Source organism: Callithrix jacchus, chromosome 7 (assembly GCF_049354715.1).
Source record: "Callithrix jacchus isolate 240 chromosome 7, calJac240_pri, whole genome shotgun sequence".
NCBI lineage: Eukaryota > Metazoa > Chordata > Mammalia > Primates > Cebidae > Callithrix > Callithrix jacchus.
In genome coordinates this window covers 14,515,028-14,535,464 of record NC_133508.1, presented here as the reverse complement: position 1 = coordinate 14,535,464, position 20,437 = coordinate 14,515,028, and the positions used below count along the sequence as shown (strand labels likewise).

Genomic DNA, 20,437 nt, shown 5'->3' with positions numbered 1-20,437 from the left:
AATTCTTGTTTGCTAATTACCACCTAAGGTTTGGTTCTCATTGACTGGGGTTTTTTTCTGTTGCATATGTATCACATTTGCTTGTTTCTTATGTGTTTAGTCATTTCCTATTATATACTAGACATAATGAATGATCCATTGCAGAGAGTCTGGATTCTGTTACATTGCTAAGAAGAGTGTTGATTTCCGTTCTAGTAGAGAATTAACTTTAATTTGCATATTTCCGTTTTCAGACAGGAATTTGAGCAATGTATATGCAGATTTGGGGGCTGATTACTCTATGCAGCCCTCCCTTCTAAAATTATCCCCAACTTCCTCACTGCTTTTCAATCCTGAATACTGAACTCTGACACCACAGTCCAGTAAGGCTGCAACTTTCTTTATTCTGAGCCACCTATTGGATTAGTGAACATCTCAGGGCAAAAACTACAAACTCAAAAATCACACGGGTATAGTTCCAACCCTTTAAGGGTAGACTTGTCTTCAATTTTTGCCTGCTTTCAGTCTCTGTCTGGTGTCTTCAGATAGGTGATTTTTGATATATTTACCAGACTTTATCATTATTATCTATGGAAAAGTTAGTCCCACCAAGTTACATAACTGTTACCAGAAGCCAAATTTCCTGGTATTGTATTTTGCTCCATATTGGAATCATGTCCCCTACCTCTACCTAATTTTTCTTTGTGTTAGAGCAGCAGTTCTGTTCAAATGTTCATATTCCCACCTATCTTTGGGGGTAAGTCCTGATTAAGCTGTCGGTTGTTACAATTTATTTCCCTTGCATCAGTCACTTTTAGGAAGGTTCATATGTTAATCAGAAAACCAGAAGCTACTCTATGTAGTGAGATGTTAAGGGTTTTAATATAGGGAATTGGTGGTTCCCGTCCTCTCCCCCACCATAGGACAGACACCCCCAAGAAAAACCTAAACAAGCATTGGTCACAGAAGCTATGATATGGTTTGGATTTGTGTCCCCCCTAAATTTCATGTCAAATTGTAGGACAGACCTGGTGGGGAGATAACTGGGTCATGGGGGCAGACATTTCCCTTGCTGTCCTTATGATAGTGAGTTAGTTCTTATGAGATCTGGTTGTTTAAAAGTGTGTAGTACCTTTCCCTTCGCTCTCTTCCTCCTGTTTCAGCCATATAAGGAGTGCCTGGTTCCCCTTCCACCATGATTGTAAGTTTCCTGAGGCCTTCCCAGCCAAGCTTCCTGTACACCCTATGGAACTGTGAGCCAATTAAACCTCTTTTTCTTAAAAAAAATAAATTACCCAGTCTCAGGTAGTTCTTTATAGCAAGAAAGGACGAATACACTACCACTGACTTTCTCAACCTGAAGCACTCAAGCAAGTGGTTCTTAAAACTCACCTTGAAGTTTTTAGCAGTATCACACCCATTGATACTTGTGAATGCAACTGAGTCTAGAGAATGATTTCTTCATTGCTATGGCACAAGGTGCCTTTCATTGTTACATTCTACCCTGGAGCCATATGACGAAGGGGATTCTGGCAAAGATAGTTCCAGGCTTCTCTTCTTCAAAGCAGAGGAGACCTTAGAAGGGGTAGTGTTGATACCGAATTGACAACAGATGATCCAGCACAGGGCATGGGACCTACATTAGCCAAAGGAACGTGAGGGGGAGGGAGCTGAAGAGATTCCGGAAAAGACTTAGTTGCTGAACAATACAAAAAGACTCAGCCCTGTTTAGCTTTTAAATAATGGTTTAGTCATATGATGTTACACTGCTGTAGTTTCAATATCTGCTAAGAATTGGGGTGCGAGTCCTTTTTTCTTTTTTTCTAAGAATGATCAGGATTGAAGATAAGAAAGTGAGTTAGCCACATCAGAAGACTGTATTTATCACTTTGAATGTTCACTTTTCTACTCAAATGGTATTAGATTTTTCAAGAAAAAAAATCACGAGCTTTTGAACACTTTTGCAATGCCTCCTGCTATCACTCTTTAAATTTTCCTAGTCAATGTAGTTACATTTTATTGTAGTATCTATGGTCTTTACGTTTTCTCAATTTGGCAATATAGATTTCCTTCCAATTTTAAAACATTCACTGGCCACGGTGGCTCACACCTATAATCCTAGCACTTTGGGAAGCCAAAGCTGGTGGATCACTTGAGGTCAGGAGTTCAAGACGAGCCTGGCCAGCGTAGTGAAACCCTGTCTCTAATAAAAACACAAAAATAAGCTGGGTATGGTGGTATGTGCCTGTAGTCCCAGCTACTCAGGAAATTGAGGCAGGAAAATCACTTGAACCTGGGAGGTGGAGGTTGCAGTAAGCTGAGATGGCACCACTGCACTGGAGACAGTGTGAGAATGAGAGGCTGTTTGGTCCCCTCAGTGAGTCCAGACTAAGGAGTGTGCTAGTTCAGTTCGACAGCAGTCACCGTGGTGCTGGAAGCACACAGCCGTTCCCCATTGCCTGAAATCATATGGGGCCGTGAATAAGGAGTTTGGGTCAATGATGAGATGGAGCCTGAGTGAACTTGGAGCATCTCAGATATCAGAGCAGAGAAACAAGGAGAGGCATTTGGGGTGTGTTCAGAGAAGTGGGGCACCGTGGGGCTTCAGGACGAAGGTTCAGGCAGGAGCAGGTGAGGGACTAGCCTGCTGTTGTTTTCACTGAAGAATTCCAAAAAGTATTTTGAACCTTCAACTCTCTGAAAAGAGTGCTGTGCTACTGAAATATGACTGCAGGGTTAAAGCAAGACTGTTAAACGTCATCGAGGAAAATAAACCTAGACTCACCAGACCTGGCGCCCTCTTCCTGCACATTCCCTCTCCACCTGCAAACACCGACCTGTCTGAATTCCAGTCCATGTTGCTGTTAGTGTTTTTGATGTGGCGTCTGATGTGAAACACAGCAGGTCCTTCTCATCTTAACAGCCTGCTAACCTGTGCGCTGACTGAATGCTGAAGCAGCCTCTTAGATACCCTCATTTCCTACAGGGGCTGGAGCCTAGAACAAAGTGCTGTGGACATAAGTTGGCATTGAGACTGAATTAATAAATGCAACCTCCAAATTGCTAACATTTAAAAATACTAATTAGTGGCTGGGCACAGTGGCTCACGCCTGTAATCCCAGCACTTTGGGAGGCTGAGGCGGGTGGATCACTTGAGGCCAGGAGTTCGAGACCAGCCTGACCAACATGGTGAAACCCCGTCTCTACTAAAAATACAAAAATTAGCCAGGCGTGGTGGTGCATACCTGTAGCCCCAGCTACTCCAGAGGCTGAGGCAGGAGGATCACCTGAGCCTAGGAAGCAGAGATTGCAACGAGCCAAGATCGCGCCACTGCACTCCAGCCTGGGTGACATAGCAAGACCCTGTCGAGAGAGAGAGAGAGAGAGAGAGAGAGAGAGAGAGAGAGAGAGAGAGAGAGAGAGAAAGGAAAGAAAAACACCAATTAGTATAATATGATTGCTCTCAAAAATGAAACAGAACAGAATCATAGAGATCCTCTTGCCTTGACAGTTCTCACGCAGACTCCAGACCAAGACTGAAGCGCAAAGTCAGGGAAATGTGTATGAGACTTGGGTCTCCTGAGTTAACAGTTCGGCAACCTCCACCAGCGTTAAATTAGCCATAAGAAAGTAATGAAAGTCTGCCACCGTGCTCTACACATCAGGAAAAAGGACAAAATGAAATCGTATTGACAAAATATGTCCTTCTTTTCTCTAGAATTGTTCATGTGATCTTTATCCCAAACCTTCCTTGACATGATTAAACAAAGATCGAGACACAGAAAAGATTATTTGATTACCTACTCTGCTTTTGAGGCCACATGGACAATTACACATTCCCTACAGAAATATTTTCTAGGCTGGGCGCGGTGGCTCACGCCTGTAATCCCAGCACTTTGGGAGGCCGAGGAGGGTGGATCACGAGGTCAGGAGTTTGAGACCAGCCTGGCCAATGTGGTGAAATCCCATCGCTACTAAAAATACAAAAATTAGCCGGGCAGGGTGGTGGGTGCCTCTAGACCCAGCTACTCGGAAGGCTGAGGCAGGAGAATCACTTGAACCTGGGAGGTTGCAGTGAGCCAAGATTGTGCCACTGCACTTCAGCCTGGGTGACAGAGCAAGACTCTGTCATATATTTATACACACACACATATATTTTTTCTAGAGCTTTGTCTATTCCATCTCCAGGACTCTAAATGTCTTGAAGTCTTTTTCTGAGGCGCTTATTCCAGTTAGGCACATCTGAAATACCTGACAGTTTTTCTAAGACTTCTATTTCAATTTGTCTCATTTAAATTTTGCCCCATTACTCCTAGTTAGACCCTCTTCCCGTCACCGTCTTGTAGATAATTTTCATCTTCCTTTTTGGGTATAATTTAACTGTGCTTCACACATTAGCTTGAGTAGACAGTATATATGGTGTAAATTACAGAAAACAGTGATGTGTGAAGACATTCTGTGGTGAATAAATTAAGGCATTAATTTCAGACATATCAAACTAACACTTTTTAAATTTGTGGTTCCTATAATTTTCAGACCTGTTTCCAAAGTCTTTGGAATCGGGAATTAAATGAAAGAAATTTGTCTAAAACTTCTACCTCCACTTCACAGGTTGGAGATTGGTCATTCCTGATATAAATATATTCATATTTAAAAGAAAAACAATGTTAAAAGGAGAAAGTAACATGGAGGCCCTGCTCAGATTGAAGGAGATGTTGGCACACAGGTGAAAAGATTGATTTTAGCAGAGCATCAGATATAATCGCCTTAGTTGGGCAGCTGGGAGAGAAAAAAGACTGTCCATTGGGAGAGGACTTCATCATCCCCCAGGTATTCGATAATGAATCTGAATACACTGAAGGACTGAACATATTTATAAAAGGAAGGAAAGATGATGATGATGATGATGATTATTATTATTATTGAGACGTTGTCTCATTCTGTCACCAGGCTGGAGTGCAGTGGCGTGATCTTGGCTCACTGCAACCTCTGCCTCCCAGTTTCAAGCGATTCTCCCGCCTCAGCCTCCCAAACAGCTGCGATTATAGGCACACGCCACCACGCCCAGCTATTTTTTGTATTTTTAGTAGAGACGGGGTTACACCATGTTGGCCAGATTGTCTCAATTTCTTGACCTTGTGATCTGCCCACCTCGGCCTCCCAAGGTGCTGGGATTATAGGCGTGAGCCACCGCACCCGGCCATACAAAGGAAAGATTTTTAAAAAGGAGAACCTCCCTCAAATTTAACCAGAATCTCTCTGTGCAAAGGAAAAACTTCCCAGCAGAGGGTCTCCTGGGATTCTGGAATTTCTGACTTCCACACTGATAGAGAATTATAGGCACGGAGCTGCCACTGAAACACACACACACACACTACCACCACCACCACCACCACCACCACCTCCACTACACATTCTTTTACCCTAGTGATGTTACAAGAAAGGGGTCCACATCCAAACACCAAGAAAGGGTTCTTGCTTCTCACGCAAGGAAGAATTCAGGGGATTCCGTTGAGTAAAGTGAAAGTTTACTAGGAAAGTAAAGGAATAAAAGAATGGCTACTCCAGAGACAGAGCAGCCCCAGGGGCTGCTGGTTGCCTATTTCCATAGTTATTTCTCAATTATATGCTAAACAAGGGGTGGATTATTCAAGCCTTCGCCTTTTAGACCACATAGGGTAACTTCCTGACTTGCCCACAGTGTCTGTAAACTGGAGGGAGTGTAGCAGTGAGGAGGACCAGAGGTCGCTTTCACTTTTGGGGCACCTTGGACCGGCTTTTTACTGCAAACTGTTTTATCAGGAAGGTCTTTATGGCCTGTATCTTGTGCCGACCTCCTATCTCATCCTGTGACTTAGGAATCACAGGGAATGCAGCCCAGCAGGTCTCAGCCTCATTTTACCAAGCTCCCATTCAAGATGGAGTCGCTCTGGTTCACATGCCTTTATGGTGAAGGTTGGGGAAGAATCAAGTCTAACTCTGTTCTCAGTTTTTTCTTCATAGTATTTATCATTGATCCCACATTTTTACTTTATTTATTGTCTATGTCCCCTGGCTTCCCAAGTAGAATTTAAACTCCACGAGGACAGATACTGTGTTTTGTGTTGTTCACTTCTGAACCCTCCCTCCCAGGCCTAGAAGACTGCCTGGCTCATCCTGGGTAGTCAACAGATATCAGTTGAAGGAATGAACTCATTACTTGGCACTGATTCTCTATTTACAGAATCAAACAAAGATATGCATACTTCTCTGCTAAAAAGAGCTAGATAAGAAAACAAAAACTTATTATACTGTGGGAAGAAGTTCTTAAAATTCCTAATGGTAGGCTTTGAGACCATATTAATCCTTAATAAATAAAGCAGGAAGCAGCTCAAATCTGACAATCTTTTTTTTTTTTTTTTGAGACAGAGTCTGCCTCTGTCACCCAGGCTGCAGTATAGTGCCACGATCTCAGCTCATTGCAACCTCTTTCGCCCCCAAAATTCAAGTGATTCTCTTGACTTAGCTTCCTGAGTAGCTGCGACTACAGGCAAGCACCACCACACCAGGCCAATTTTTGTATTTTTGGCAGAGGCAGAGGTTTCACCATGTTGGCCAGGCTGGTATCAAACTCCTGACCTCAAGTGATCCACCTGCCTTGGCCTCCCAAAGTGCTGGGATTACAGGCGTGAGCCACTGTGCCCACCCAGATCTGACGATCTTCTTAAAGGTGCTAGAGATGAAGCTCCATGAGGGCACAGGCTGTGTCTCGCTTGTCTTTTTATGTTAGCTCATCACATGGGCCTGGTATCATGAATGAATAAGAGCCAACTAGAAGAGCTGACATAGATCACGTTAGCCCCTGGGCTAAGCACTTCCGGGCATCAATTCATTCACTCTTCACAATATGTGAGAGGTACAATTAGTATCCTGGTTTCTGAGTGAAGAAAATAAGGCATAAGAGAATACAGAACTGCCAGTCAGTCTTCAATGGCTCGCCTCTCCACTCCAGAGCCACCCTGCTTTGTGACCGTAGAACTGGCGGCACGTTAGGTCTTGTCAACAGAGGGCACCAGAGGGACGCCGCAGGGCCACAGCCTGGGGAGGTCCCTTCCTGTGCAGGGGTCTGGTCCTCCATTGTTCATGTTCATTGTAGGAACTCAGGGGGCCAGCTTGGTGGAGTTCCAGCTGCATGCTCAGGCCATAGTGATCTTGCAGGTAGCTGCTTCTACAGACAAGCCCTGGCCCTCACCTTTTGGAAAGTCGTTTGCTTCCAGCAGGCTGCGTGTTCTTAATAAAATGAACTGAATCCCCACCTGGGGGTGGGGTGGGATGGGGTGAGGGGCCTTCCTCCTCCCTCCTTCCTTTAGCATCCCCTCTCCCTTAGCAAAAGGTAGTGGCTGCCTCTGTGCACCTGCTACTTCTGTACCCCTTAGACGCCTCTTTTAGTAACTAACCATCTTCTAAGAGTTAACAATTCTTTACATTAAATTTTCCCTGGATATAGTACAGGCAGGGTAATGTAGTGTATCAGATACAGAATTGGCCAGTATTGTACCACTATGAAGTGATAAACCTGAGTTTCAAACCCAGGAGTCTCCAGAGTATATGCCACAAACTCATATGCTACACTGTCACAAACCTTTGGGATAAAACTGGAGTTAACACTGTCTGCAGTCTGAATACTTCTAATGCTGCAGGAGGTATTTCCTTACCTAAGAGTTTCATTCCTTGCAATAATGAGAACTGCAATATCACGGTAAGGTGCTCAATTTCATCTCAGGTATGGCATGGACTAATACCAAATGACCCTAAATTTTAATTTTTCAAATCACTTTCACATGCAGGATTTCACCTGCAAACAACTTTGCAGAGTTGATAAGGCACATGTTCTTTCTATAGATAAAGAAACTGAAACTTACAAATAATAGAAATTTGCATGGTGAGTGGTAAGCGAGTCTCCCTAAACCCATCCAGAATTTTGTCTATAATATCACTGTCTTTGGGGTTTAGTTGCTCCCGAGTCAATTTGACTGGGAGGAAGAAAAAGAAATCCCGAAAAGATCCTACATCATAATCCTTGGAACTGTGAATGTTGCCTTATTTGGAAAAAACAACGGGGTGGTGGTGGTGCAGTTGTGATGAATTAAGGATCCTGTGAAAGGAGATTATCCTGGATTATCTGGGTATGCCCCAAATGTCATCGTAAGTGTCCTTATAAGAGATGAGGAGGAGACTTGCACACACAGAAGATGGTGATGTGAAGACAGAGAAAGCAAGGCAGAAATTGCAGTGATGCGCCCGTAACCCAAGGAATGCCGGCAGCCTGCAGAAGCTGGAGGAGGAAAGACAAGAGGCAACAAGGTATGACTTTCCTTGGGAGCCTCTGGATGGACCTGGGCTGAAGGACGCCTTGATTTCAGCCCAGTGCTACTGATTTCAGACGTCTGGTCTCTAGGACGGTGAAATAGCAAATTTTTAATTGTTTTAAGCCACCAAGGTTGTGGTCGTTTGTTACAGCAGCCTCAGGAAACTGATACACTGACAAATTCAAGCTTAAGAGAAAAGTTTATATGAATAGAAGAAAATTTCTTAACATGACATAAAAACATTTATAAACTCGGCTTCATTAAAATTACAAACATTAAGATGAAAGTGCAAGCTACAGATTGTGAGAAGACATTCGTAATACAAATATCCTACAAAAGACATAACTAGAATATAAAAAGAACTTCAAATGGCAAAGCTGCAACTACTTTTGCACCAGCCTAATCATTTTTAAAAGACCAACACTCAAAAATTTTTAAATGGGCAAAAGATTGAACATGCTCATCATAAAAGAGGATGACCAAATGACCAATATGCTTAAGAAAATGTGCTTAATGTCACTGGACAATTGGGGAATGCAAATTAAAAACACCCTCTCACTATGGCTAAAATTAACAGGACTGATAATACAAAGTGTTGGTGAAGATATGGAATAACTAGGATTCTCATACACTGTAGGTGGGGTGTAAATGGATATAATTACTTAGAAAAATGGCTGGGAGTGGTGGCTCATGCCTGTAATACCAGAAGTTTGAGAGGCCGAAGCAGGTGGATCACTTGAGGTCAGGAGTTCAAGACCAGCCTGACTAACATAATGAAACCCTACCTCTATTAAAAAATACAAAACATTAGCTGGGCATGGTGGCATGCACCTGTAATCCCAGCTACTAGGGAGGCTGAGGCAGGAGAGTCGCTTGAACCCAGGAGGCAAAGGCTGCAGTGAGTTGAGATCATACCACTGCACTCCAGCCTGGGTGACAGAGCAAGACTCAGTCCCCCCAAAAAAAATAAAAAAAGAGAATCACTTAGAAAAACTATTTTAATAGTAGTCTACTAGATCTAAACAAATGTGTATACTGTAATACAGCAATCCTACTAATGGATATACATGAGATAAAGTGTGCTTATGTGTACCAAAATACATAAAAAATGTACAAAAATATCTATCAACAGTAGATAAAAAATTGTGGTACATTCTTATCATGAAACAATGTACATCAATAAAAAGAGATGAACTACTTCCATAGTCACCATCATGAATGACTCTCACAGTCATAATATTAAGCAGAAGAAGTCACACACAAGGCCTGGCGCGGTGGCTCACACCTGTAATCCCAAAACTCTGGGAGGCTGAGGTGGGCGGATCATCTGAGGTCAGAGATCGAGACCATCCTGGCCAATATGGTGAAACCCCGTCTCTACCAAAAATACAAAAATTAGCCTGGTGTGGTGGCATGTGCATGTAATCCCAGCTACTCTGGAGGCTGAGGCAAGAGAATCGCTTGAACTAGGGAGCTGGAGGTTGCAATGAGCCAAGATCATGCCACGGCACTCCAGCCTCACGACAAAGTGAGACTGTCTCAAAAAAAAGGAGTCAAACACAAAATAGTACATAGTATGATTCCATTTATATGAAGTTCAAGAGCAGGCAAACCCAAGCTATCGTGATAGAGGTTAGAAGTGTGGTTTCCTTGGGGGCTGTCTACTGCAAGGGGCCTCAGGGGAGCTGAGGCGTGCTGGAAAAGTTCTAAATAGACTGGGCATGGTGGATCACACCTATAATCCCAGCACTTTGGGAGGCTGAGGCAGGTGGATCACTTGAGGTCAGGAATTCAAGACCAGCCTGACCAACAAGGTGAAATTCTGTCTCTACTAAAAATACAAAAAATAGCCAGGTGTGGTGGCCGGCACCTGTAATCCCAGCTACTCGGGAGGCTGAGACAGGACAAGTGCTTGAATCCAGGAGGCGGAGGCTGCAGCAAGCCGAGATTGTGCCACTGCACTCCAGCCTGGGTGATGGAGCAAGACTCCATCTCAAAAAAAAAAAAAAAAAAATTCTGAATCTTCATCAGGGTGGAGGATACATGGATGTACATATAAGCAAAACAAATTAACTGAGGTATCCACTTCAGGTTTGTGTTCTTTGTTATGTATCAGGTAGATCTTAAAAAGAACAGAAAAAAAGTATTTTAAAGAAACAGGTAAGAAAAATTAAAGTTAATGCGTCATATTTAAGAGTCAGGAAACAGCAGACCATTCTGGTTTCACTAAAAAATGAACTTAAGAATGGATTTTTCTCAATTGCAAAATTGGAATATTAATATATACCAATCACATAGCACTATTAAGAGTATTAGATAATGTATACATATGCTTGAGCTATAAAAGAAGCCCTGTATAAATATAGGATAATATTATTCATGGAAAATTCCGACTCTCATCTTCACTTATGTAATCTCATAAATACTGCCCCTTTCTCTTCAATTACAATCACCAAAACCAAGGGAGTAAACGAGTGTAGAACTGCATTAGGCCAGCCACGCTTAGGGAACAGGTGCTAAAAGGAGGGCTGTCCATTCTTTCCATGATGGGTGATTGTCCTAACACTGCAAAGTAGATATTCATACTATTAAATCTTCCTGAAGGATTCGCAGAATCTATTTAATGACAGCATATTCAATTCCAGAAAATCCCATCAAAGATTATAAAAAGCCTGAAGCCCAATCATCCCATTCTGCTCATCTTCTTTTTGAGGATTATTAATAAAACAGTTAAACGATAATCAAGTTGTAGACAGACTACATCTATGTACATAGCATGGTTCAAATCAGACATTCCTTCTAAATCTGAGCTGCCCAATGTAGTCACCACCAATGACATGTGGCTATGGAGAATCTGAAATCTGGCTAGTTTTAATTGATCTGTAATCTAAGGGTAAGAAGCATACCAGTTTCAAAACTTTGTACAACAAAAAGCATATAAACTATCTAGATAATATTCTCATATTGATTACATGTCAAATGATAATATTTTAATGTATTCACTTAAACAAGATAAATTAGTAACATGAATTTCATCTGTTTATTTTTACTTTTTTTCAGTGTGGCTAATAGAGCATTTTAAATTACCTATATAACTTGCATTGTATTTTTATTCGACAGCAGAGCTCTAAATAAAGATGAAACTTTTCACACTATTCCTCTCAGGACAGTTTTCAGTTTTATTACGGTTAAGTTTACTTAATGCTTTCTGGCCAAATTATCTGGCTTTGTCAAGGATTGAAACCAACATGTAATCTTTATAATCGAGTGGGTTTAAGCATGGTCATCTAAAAAAATGTTTGGTTTGCGTGATGTCATTGAATATTTGACCAATTATCTCTGATCTTCGGTAACACATAAACCTGTGGTTCTGGAACTTTAGAAGGCTTTGAGGAATGAGGCAAAAAAACGACCTTAGTAGATCCCCTAGAAGCCTTTCCAGAACCCCCCCCAATACAGACACTATATTTGAATGAAAACAAGATGGCTGCAGACTGATTTGTGTCCCCCACAAATTCATATGTTGAAGCCCTAACCCCTAATGTGACTGTTGTCTGGAAGACTGAGCCTTTAATAGAAGATAATTCAGGTTAAAAGAGGTCATAAAGGCAGAGCGCTGATTTGATAAGATTGGTGGCCTTACAAAAAGAGGGAGAGAAAGATCGTGGTCTCCCTATCCCATGTAAGGGGTAGCTATATGCAAGCTAAGAAAAGAGTCCTTGCCAGACACTGACCCTGCCAGCCACAAATCTCCAACTTCCAGCCTTTAGAATGGTAAGAAAATTAATTTCTGTTGTATAAGTCACCCAGTATGTGGTACTTGTTAAGGTAGCCTAAGAAGGCTAACGCAGTAGTCGCCTTTATCCATGATTTCAGTTACCCACAATATTAAATGGAAAATTCCAGAAATAAACAAGTCATATGTTTTAAATTGTGGCCCATTTTGAGTGGCATGATGAAATCTTTAGCCAACCCTCTCCTTCTGGCCCGGACGGGAATCATTCTTTAGCCCAGTGCGTCCACATTGTCTGCACTATCTGCTCATTAGTCACTTGGTAGTTGGTTTAGTTATCAGAAAACATAAACCAAAAAACATCGTATACGTGGGGTTCGATACTAACATAGTATATATGGGGTTTGGTACTAACCTCAGGTTCAGACATCCACTGAAGGTCTTGGAGCATATTCCCCAAGGATAGAGAGGCTACTACGTGAATAGCTGCCACTTAAAGCAATCTCACTTTGTTTTATTTTGTATGTTCATTTTTTGGTAGAAACCAGGTCTCACGATGTTATCCGGGTTGGTCTTGAATTCCTGACCTTAAGCAACCCTTCTGCATCCCAAAGTGATGGGATTACAGGTGTGAGCCCCCACACCAGGCCCCAAGTGATCTCATTTTAGTTAAATATTATAATTAATCTTGATACTAAATGTGATATATACATTTTTGTTAGATAAGAGCATAGTGATTTACACCAAGTAGAGAGTAAACAGACATTTTCTCTTCAAGCTAAAAGGACAGGCCTAGCCTGTGTCCTCTGCAGGCCAACTCACTCATAGACCATCTTCGGAAGGCCAGGTTAAAAAGGGTTAAGGAGAAATGATTACTATTTAAAAATGTTATTACTCAAATATTTTCTTAACTATAACAAAAATATTCTCTTTGGTAAATGGAATTTGCATTCCCACTTGAACTGGAAATGCTAAGTTGTTAATACCTTCTCCAGGGATTTACTTCTTGGGATGACACCTTCACTGAGTTCATCATAATTGAAGCATAATAAAATCTCATTATATGCTCCAAGGCATGAACGATCCTGGAAGTTCCTCAGTCGGTGTAGAACTTAGCCTCACGTCTTTGAGAATAACATTTTAAAAGGCATTACATGAAGAAAGAATGGATCCCAGCCTGGGGAACAAAATAGTATGCTTTGCTTCTTTAAAAACATCCCCAACAGGCTGGCATGGTGGCTCACTCCTGTAATCCCAGCACTTTGGGAGGCTGAGGTGGGCAGATCACTTGAGGTCAGGAGTTTGAGACCAGCCTGGCCAATAGGGCAAAACCCCATCTCTGCTAAAAATACAGAAAGTTAGCTGGGCATGGTGGTATGTGCCTGTAATTCCAGCTACTCGGGAGGCTACGGCAGGAGAATTGCTGGAACCTGGGAGGGGAGGTTGCAGTGAGCTGATATCGCGCGCACCACTGCACTCCAGCCTGGGTGACAGAATGAGACTCTGTCTCAAAAAAAAAAAAAAAAAAAAAAAAATCCAAAACATCTTTAGGTTTTGATGTGTGGTTTTAAAGAAAGGGATGGTAAGGAAGGAAGAAACCCAAATAGGGTAGTTGCCTTACTGTTACCACTAATTTTCTGAGAGCATCAAGCATGTCGAAGAACTACAAGAAATCTGTACCAAATTTTGTGTCCCACACATATTTTCTGGGAAAAGGGGCTCTTTGAACATAATCTCAAAGGAAACAGTGACCAAAAAGGTTATGAACGTCTGTTGGAGGATTTGCTTTATGGAACGGAAAGAACAGCTCTCTCCCCTCCATGCCAGGTATAACCAGCCTGCCTGGTGTGCCACTTTTGGTACCACCCAAGGCCTCGGGATGGTACCATCCCTGCCTCCATTGCCTGGTTTGCTGGTTACCCTGTTCTTTGGTTCTGTTTTTTCCATGTGTGTTTCTGCAAGCTGCCTCAATGTCCCCCTTCCTCAGCAGTCATCCTGCTCTGTGTCCCTGAAATAAGAGCGGCCCCTCAGCGGCCGCCTCATTTGGGTGGGACCCATGGTGACACTCCATTACATTTGTCAACCTCCCCTTTTTCCTCTCTTCTCTTTTGGGGCCCCCAGCCTTTGTCCCGTGCTGGAGAGTTGGCCCCCCGCCCAGACTCTTTATCCTCTTCCTGGTTGGGTTTGGCGGATACTTTCACGCATGTCCCATCACGTTCCTACCCTGCCATTCCCAGGTGGTGTCAAATTCTTTTCCGGGCCCACTCCAAAGATGTGAGGAAGAAATGGTGCCTGGGGTGCTCTCGCTGCACCCTGAGAGGCATATTACACAAAACGAATAAGCGCTTTGTGTTTAGGTCCATGATTTCGACTTATGACCTGGAGAGGCAGAGGGCCCTGCACCAGCCTTGACCATGGCCTCCTGAGAGTCCCCAGGGCCACCAGGCCCCCTCCGCCCTTCCACCCTCTCCAGGCCCCCCATTCCAAGTGCTCTCCTTCAATGTGCCTCGGCTCTTGCCACAGTCCGCCCAGCCTGGGTTAGGACACGGGCGCTCTCTCCACTGTACTCTTCTCCACAATATTCTCAAACCTCCTGTCCATGCAGAGAGAGCGCAGATGGGTAAGTTTTCCCCCCTAAAACTTGCCTAAAATCAGCGCGTCGGGCCCCGGGGCGCCCGGGATGCGAGGGCGGGGAGGTGGCTGCCGGGCGGTCCGCGCACCCACCGCGAGGTGCTCAGAGGAGCTCGGCCCAGCGGCGGCGGAGGGAGGCCGGCCAGCGGGGTCTGCGAGCGGAGGCCCGGGCGGCGGCGTCCCCGGGGGCAGGCAGGCCGGTCGGGCCCCGGCCGGGGCGCTGCGCCGCGGCCTCCGCGCCTCCTCGGGGCGCCGCACGACCAGGCCCGCGGCGGCGGCGGCCCCCGGGGATGGCGGCGGCCGGGCTCCGCCAGCAGGTGGCCCCGGGGTCCCGGCGGCGCCGCCCCCTCCGCCGGCGCCCCTCCTCCCGCGGGGGCGGTCAGCGCCCCGGCCGGCTCCGCACCCGCCGCCGCCCTCCCCGCAGCCCGCCCGCCCGCCCGCCGCGTCCCCGGGGCCGCCGCCGCCACCGCGTCCGCAGGCTGAGCCCAGGCGGGCCGGCCGCCCCGAGCCGCCCGCCCCCGCGCCCCCGCGCCCCCGCCGCCGCCGCCGCCGCCGCCGCCGCCGCGCCCCCGCCCGGCCCGCTCCCAACGGAAAGTTGGGCTGCGGCGGGCGGCGTCTGGAACCCGCGGGCCGGCATGAGCGGGGGCCGCGGGGGCGCCTAGGGCACTGGAGGCGGCGCCGCGCGGGGGCAACTTCACCCGGGAGCCCGCGCCGCCGGGCCCCGCGCCAGCAGCCCCGAGCGGGCTCGCGGTGGTTCCTCCCGTCCCGCGGCCTCCCCCCGCCGACTCCAGGCGCGGACCTTGGTCCCGGCGGCTTCGCGGCGGTGACACGAGCCCGCGCCGCCGCCGCCTCAGCCGCCGCCGCCGCCTTCCCCGCACCATGGAGTTCTCCGAGAGGAAAAGAAGCAGGAAATCCCAGAGCTTCAAACTGGTGAGCCGAGGTAAGCGGCCGCCCGGGCGGCGGGGGCAGGCTGCGGGCGCCGCGCCCTCGGCCGCCCGCGGGGGTCCACGCCGGTGGGCGCGCCCTCCCGGAGCCCCCGGTCCTCCCCGCTCGCCCGGTGCCTCCGCCGAGCTGGCGGGCAGGGCCGCGGCCGCACACGCCGGGCGGCGGGGAAAGTTGCGCGGGGGGAGGTGGGGTGTTATTTAACGTAAACAAGTCGGAGGGCAGCTCAGGAAATTAGCAAACAATGACACCGGGGGGCAGAGCCCTCCTCGGGGCGCCTCCGGGGCTGGGCCGGGGCGGCCGCGGACCTGCCTGGCCATCAGGCCGAGCGTGGACCCTCGGACCTGAGATTTGCTGTTTTTGTTTTCTGGGGTCTAACCCCTTCCCCCCGCCAAGAGGAGGAAAAAGGATGCCCGTTGTTGTTCTTTTTAAGAAGGAGAAAGAAGCTCATGCGGTGTCCAAGCCCAAGGTGTAATTATTGTCATCCAACATCTCTAGCTAGCTGATTTGGGTTGGAAAGGTGTTTTACACTATCACGTAGCAGTCAGATAAGTATCCTTAAAAAAAAAAAAAAAAAAAAAAAAAGAAAGGAAAGAAAAGACATCCAGCTAGTTCCTGATGAATTAACAGGTGTACACCACACTCTTGGGTTTTTATTTGGTCAGGGAGGGGAAAGTGGAATACAGTCTTGTGTTCGGTTACTTGTTAAGTGTCTTCATCTTCCTGATTTCACTTTTTTAAAAAATGTTAAGGTAAGAGCCATCGTGAAAATATGTCTCAAAATGCATTGTCATCTTTAATTAGGGGCAGATGACTTTTCTCATTGTAATGTCACCAGTCCTCATATTGAGTTTACACTCGCTCTGTTTAAATGTCGTCTTTGAATCAAGTTGAGGTCAAAGCCATAGAACCTGTCCACTTTTCCTCTGTCGTTTTCTCTAGCATGGCATCAGAGTAGAAACTCTTCAACAACTGCCAAAGTCACGTGTAAACTGATGAAAATTAGTGAAAAATTGTGGACAATTGCAAGTAATCGAATTTTTCAAACTGAGTTAAGCTAGCTAAGATGTGGATTTGGTTCGTGATGAAAATGGTTTGATTATAGGCATTTTGAAGATCTATTCTTATCTCTTTCCCCTAATTTAGTTTGGATACTGTTTAATGAAAGAGGCCTGAAATCGTTTCACTCATTCAAAATACTTGGCTCTTCCCACTTTCTGAGTAAATTTTTTTTTTTCCACATCCGTGTTGATTACTCAGTTACTTGGACTTTTAAAAGTCTCTGTCTGGGTGACTGCCCTGTTAGTGCTGCTATCTGATACATTCAGGAAGGTAGGCTGCTGCTTCTTGTTGACCGCAGAGAACTTAACTGCTTTATCTTAAAAGTGAGAGTAGTTTTGTTGACCTTGTCCTGTGAGGTCTAAGGCCAAAGGAAGGGGAGTAGGTATTAAGGAGGAAACTCTATTTTTATTTCTAGGTAACCCTACTTATCAAAAATGGAAGCCAAAGTGCAGTAGCCTCCATAGAGAAGCTTGTAAAGTGTTGTATTTTAAACTTTGACTGACATAGCAAGTTTTTCCTTTTTTCTTTCCTTCTTTTTTTTTTTTTTTTTTTTTTTTTGGCAAATTATGGGTCTGATTCTTCTCTCTCTGCAGGTGTGGTTTTAGAAAATAAAGTATTGCATATTAAATAAAGTACAGTAGCTTGAATGCGAAAGAGTCATTTGTGTGAAAGATGAAAATCTTGCTTTCTTATCCAAATTATGCTATACATTTGAAATAACGAAACATGTGTGCTTGCCTTTAAGCTGCTTAAAGGCTGAGGTTTGCTGGGTAAACTGAGAAAACTGCAGTGCTGTCTAACTTTAAAGCATACTGTTGATATACTGGTGAAAATGGGTTGTGAGGAGAAATTTGGAAACCTCCCCTGCTCTATGATTGGGCGAGATATTTCTTTTCCTTGTAAACATACTTGTCACCTCAAAGAAAAGAAGCCTAAAAATTGGCAGCTGTGGGCACAATTTACCGTGAAAATGATGTGATCATGCCAAGCCGTTTTCTCTAGTCAAAGTAATTTTCCAAGTTTTCGTACTCCAGAATAAGCACGTTTTAGGAATTATTATTGAGTACAAATTCTGTGATAATTGACTTCTCAAAAAGTTTATTTAAAAATTATAGATTATACATACTAAATAGAATGAGAGTCTAGACTTGACTGCTTATGCCTGTCTTGAAGTCATTAGGAGGCTAATTTTTGGTTGTTTTCTCATGCCAGATTATCACCATGAGGTATATAAGATCCCAGAATTCAGCAGCGATGTTAATGGGGAGGCCAAAGAGACACAACCCATTTTTTTAGGTAGGTTCCTGTGTCAATTAATTTCTCAGCAAAACATCGTGGCCATTTGCAATTAGGGGGAAAAAAGGAAATTGTTGAGGAACGGGAAATGTCTGCCGTGGCTTAATGTATGACATTCTTTTCAAGACCTTTTATTTTACAGATTGCCAATATATCCCTTATTAACATTGCTAAAAGTTGTAATTTCAGACATAAATGTTTATTAGTGTCTACACACAGTGCTAATTATCACTCACTCACAGAGCCAGATGCTGACTGTGCAGTTTTGTGGCTCTGCGCTCACCCCATTTACATTGCATATTCGCTGGCATGCTTCACTGGCAATAGTTTGTGTAATTGGGGTATTACATCTTTGACATCTGGATAACAGAAATTCAATTTCCAGGAAGCTGCTATTTGTTTGGTTTTGCTTCTGCCTTGGGTGGGATAGAGGATTAATGTGCTGTCTTATTATAATGTCCCTTCACCTCTGTGGCCCAGTTGCTAATCCTGCCATGACAAAATTAAATTAAATCTACAGTCAAAAAGCATAAGGAAAATAAAAGTGTGATTGTCTGCCTAACCAGCTCTTGATAGTGCTAGTTATCGTCGGGTAGCTCCTCACGTTCCTGGCTTTGTGCTCCTTTGACACCAGCATTTTGGGGTAGGGGGAGCTGCATGCAAGGAACTCCTACCATCCTTGTTCCCAGCTCACCTCAGGGGTGAGCAGAGCTAAAGCAGCATCTCCGAGACTTTCCAGCAAGCGTAGCTGCCCGATGGCTGGGTAGGTAGCCACAAACATTGCGACCTTTTCCACGTGCAGTGTTGGTGCAAATACTGTGCAGGAAGGACTTGGGATGTGTAAGTTTTTTATTTGCACACCATCAGCCAAAAATAGGATTTTGCCTCTAAGAGTGAAATACCCATAAGGTCAGAGTGGAGAGTAGATGGTGGCGTTTGGCTTCAGCCTTATCGGTCTTGGACCTCTGCAGTCCCAGGTAGCAGAGTGAGGGCCCAGCACTGCACAGCAAGGAAGCAGAACACGAGAGGTGTCAGAGTGAGAGCAATTACAAGCAAGGCCAGAATTACCCCATTAAGGGGAACTTCAGGTAGCAGGACTGCTGCTCAGACCCAGTGTGGGTCTTCCTTCAGACGAAGCTCTCGCCAGAATCTCTCTGGTTTTGCTTTGAGGGGTGGAAAGAGTGGGTCGGGATGCATGGGGAAGAAGTCAAATATTAATATATAAGTTGAGAGGAAAATAGGAGGGAAATGTCAGCATTTCTTACATGAGCGATCACTGAGGGCACATGGATCCTTCTGCTGAGGGAAAGAATAGTACTGGGGCCAGCGCTGCTCCCAGTGCCTGTTTACTGTTAGGAGAGCAAGAAGCCAAAAGGTTAATAATCAAGTGAAATGCTGTGGCCCAGAAAGAGAATATTCATGGATTTCAGGCTTTCCAGCCCCCTAAATTTGAACAGTTAGAACTCTTTTTTTTTTTTGAGACTGAGTTTTGCTCTTGTTGCCCAGGCTGGAGTGCAATAGCACGATCTCAGCGCACTGTCACCTCCGCCTACCGGGTTCAAGTGGTTCTCCTGCCTCAGTCAGCCTCCCGAGTAGCTCGGATTACAGGCACCCGCCATCATGCCCGGCTAAATTTTTGTATTTTTAGTAGAGACGGGGTTTTACCATGTTGACCAGGCTGGTCTCCAGCTCCTGACCTCAGGTGATCCACTCGTCTCAGCCTCCCAAAGTGCTGGGATTACAGGCGTGAACCACCGCACTCAGCTGGTCAGTTGGAATTCTTTATTATTAAAGTACCACTCTGTATAGCCGTTTGAAATAAAGAATTTGCCCTTTAGTAGAAAATTCACATTTGCGATACAAATGGATCATCATATCCTTGACTTAGTTCTTGTCTAGCAACGCAGGCTTTCCCGTGCTTGCTTCTGTGTGTTAGGAAAATGGTAAAGATGCTGTGAAGGAAGTGAATTATAAGGATAAGAGAGGGGAATCTGAAGAGCAACAGGACGCCAGTGCCCAGGACTCGGTGAGCTGGAAGCTCCCGAAGATGGTAGACATAGTGGCTTTCCTTCTTCCTAGTCCGAGTTGAGGAAGATACAAGAATTCCAATGAAAGACCAGGCTTGGGATAGATACACTTTCAGAGTGGTTGCTCCAGAAGGCCTTCAACACCAAGAGACAAAAGACTGAACCGCCCGGGAGTGTGCTGTGTGTTATTCCCAATCTTTTGCTCATTCTGAAGGCACGACCTAGTTGGTTCCCAAATAACATTTTTATTTTGTGATCTCCAGGTGGGTTAAAAAAATAACAAAAATTGTTACAGCAGCATGATTTCTGGAGCAATTGGGAATAGTTACTGATGGTCTCTGAAAGTAGGAATTTTTTGTTGACAGTGTTATGGTTTATAGTTTTATAGTTATCCTTTTCAAAACATAGATTTAAGCATT

The 20,437-nt window shown here is 44.9% G+C and overlaps 2 protein-coding genes across 36 annotated transcripts in view; one reads left to right on the top strand and one right to left on the bottom strand.

Moving 5' to 3' along the window:
• PRPF18 (pre-mRNA processing factor 18) overlaps positions 1 to 15,813 on the bottom strand; it is a 78,714-nt gene extending 62,901 nt beyond the window's left edge. For 4 of the 8 annotated variants that reach the window (XM_035252824.3, XM_035252826.3, XM_035252825.3 and 1 more), the window contains exons 1-3: positions 15,491 to 15,813; positions 3,225 to 3,342; positions 2,765 to 2,988 (exon numbers count right to left, since the gene is read on the bottom strand). In XM_035252824.3, the coding sequence (XP_035108715.1) occupies positions 2,765 to 2,836 (72 nt within the window). In that variant the 5' untranslated portion in view covers positions 2,837 to 2,988; positions 3,225 to 3,342; positions 15,491 to 15,813. Of the gene's footprint in view, positions 1 to 2,764; positions 2,989 to 3,224; positions 3,343 to 14,705; positions 14,984 to 15,490 lie in introns of those variants that run through there. The other 4 variants (XM_078329517.1, XM_078329516.1, XM_078329515.1 and 1 more) reach the window with 3 other exon arrangements.
• BEND7 (BEN domain containing 7) overlaps positions 14,318 to 20,437 on the top strand; it is a 94,064-nt gene continuing 87,944 nt past the window's right edge. For 9 of the 28 annotated variants that reach the window (XM_078329501.1, XM_054236793.2, XM_078329494.1 and 6 more), the window contains exons 1-2: positions 15,498 to 15,631; positions 17,908 to 17,991. In XM_078329501.1, coding sequence (XP_078185627.1) covers positions 15,571 to 15,631; positions 17,908 to 17,991 — 145 coding nt within the window. In that variant the 5' untranslated portion in view covers positions 15,498 to 15,570. Of the gene's footprint in view, positions 14,681 to 15,352; positions 15,632 to 15,917; positions 16,105 to 17,907; positions 17,992 to 20,437 lie in introns of those variants that run through there. The other 19 variants (XM_078329502.1, XM_078329511.1, XM_017974066.3 and 16 more) reach the window with 11 other exon arrangements.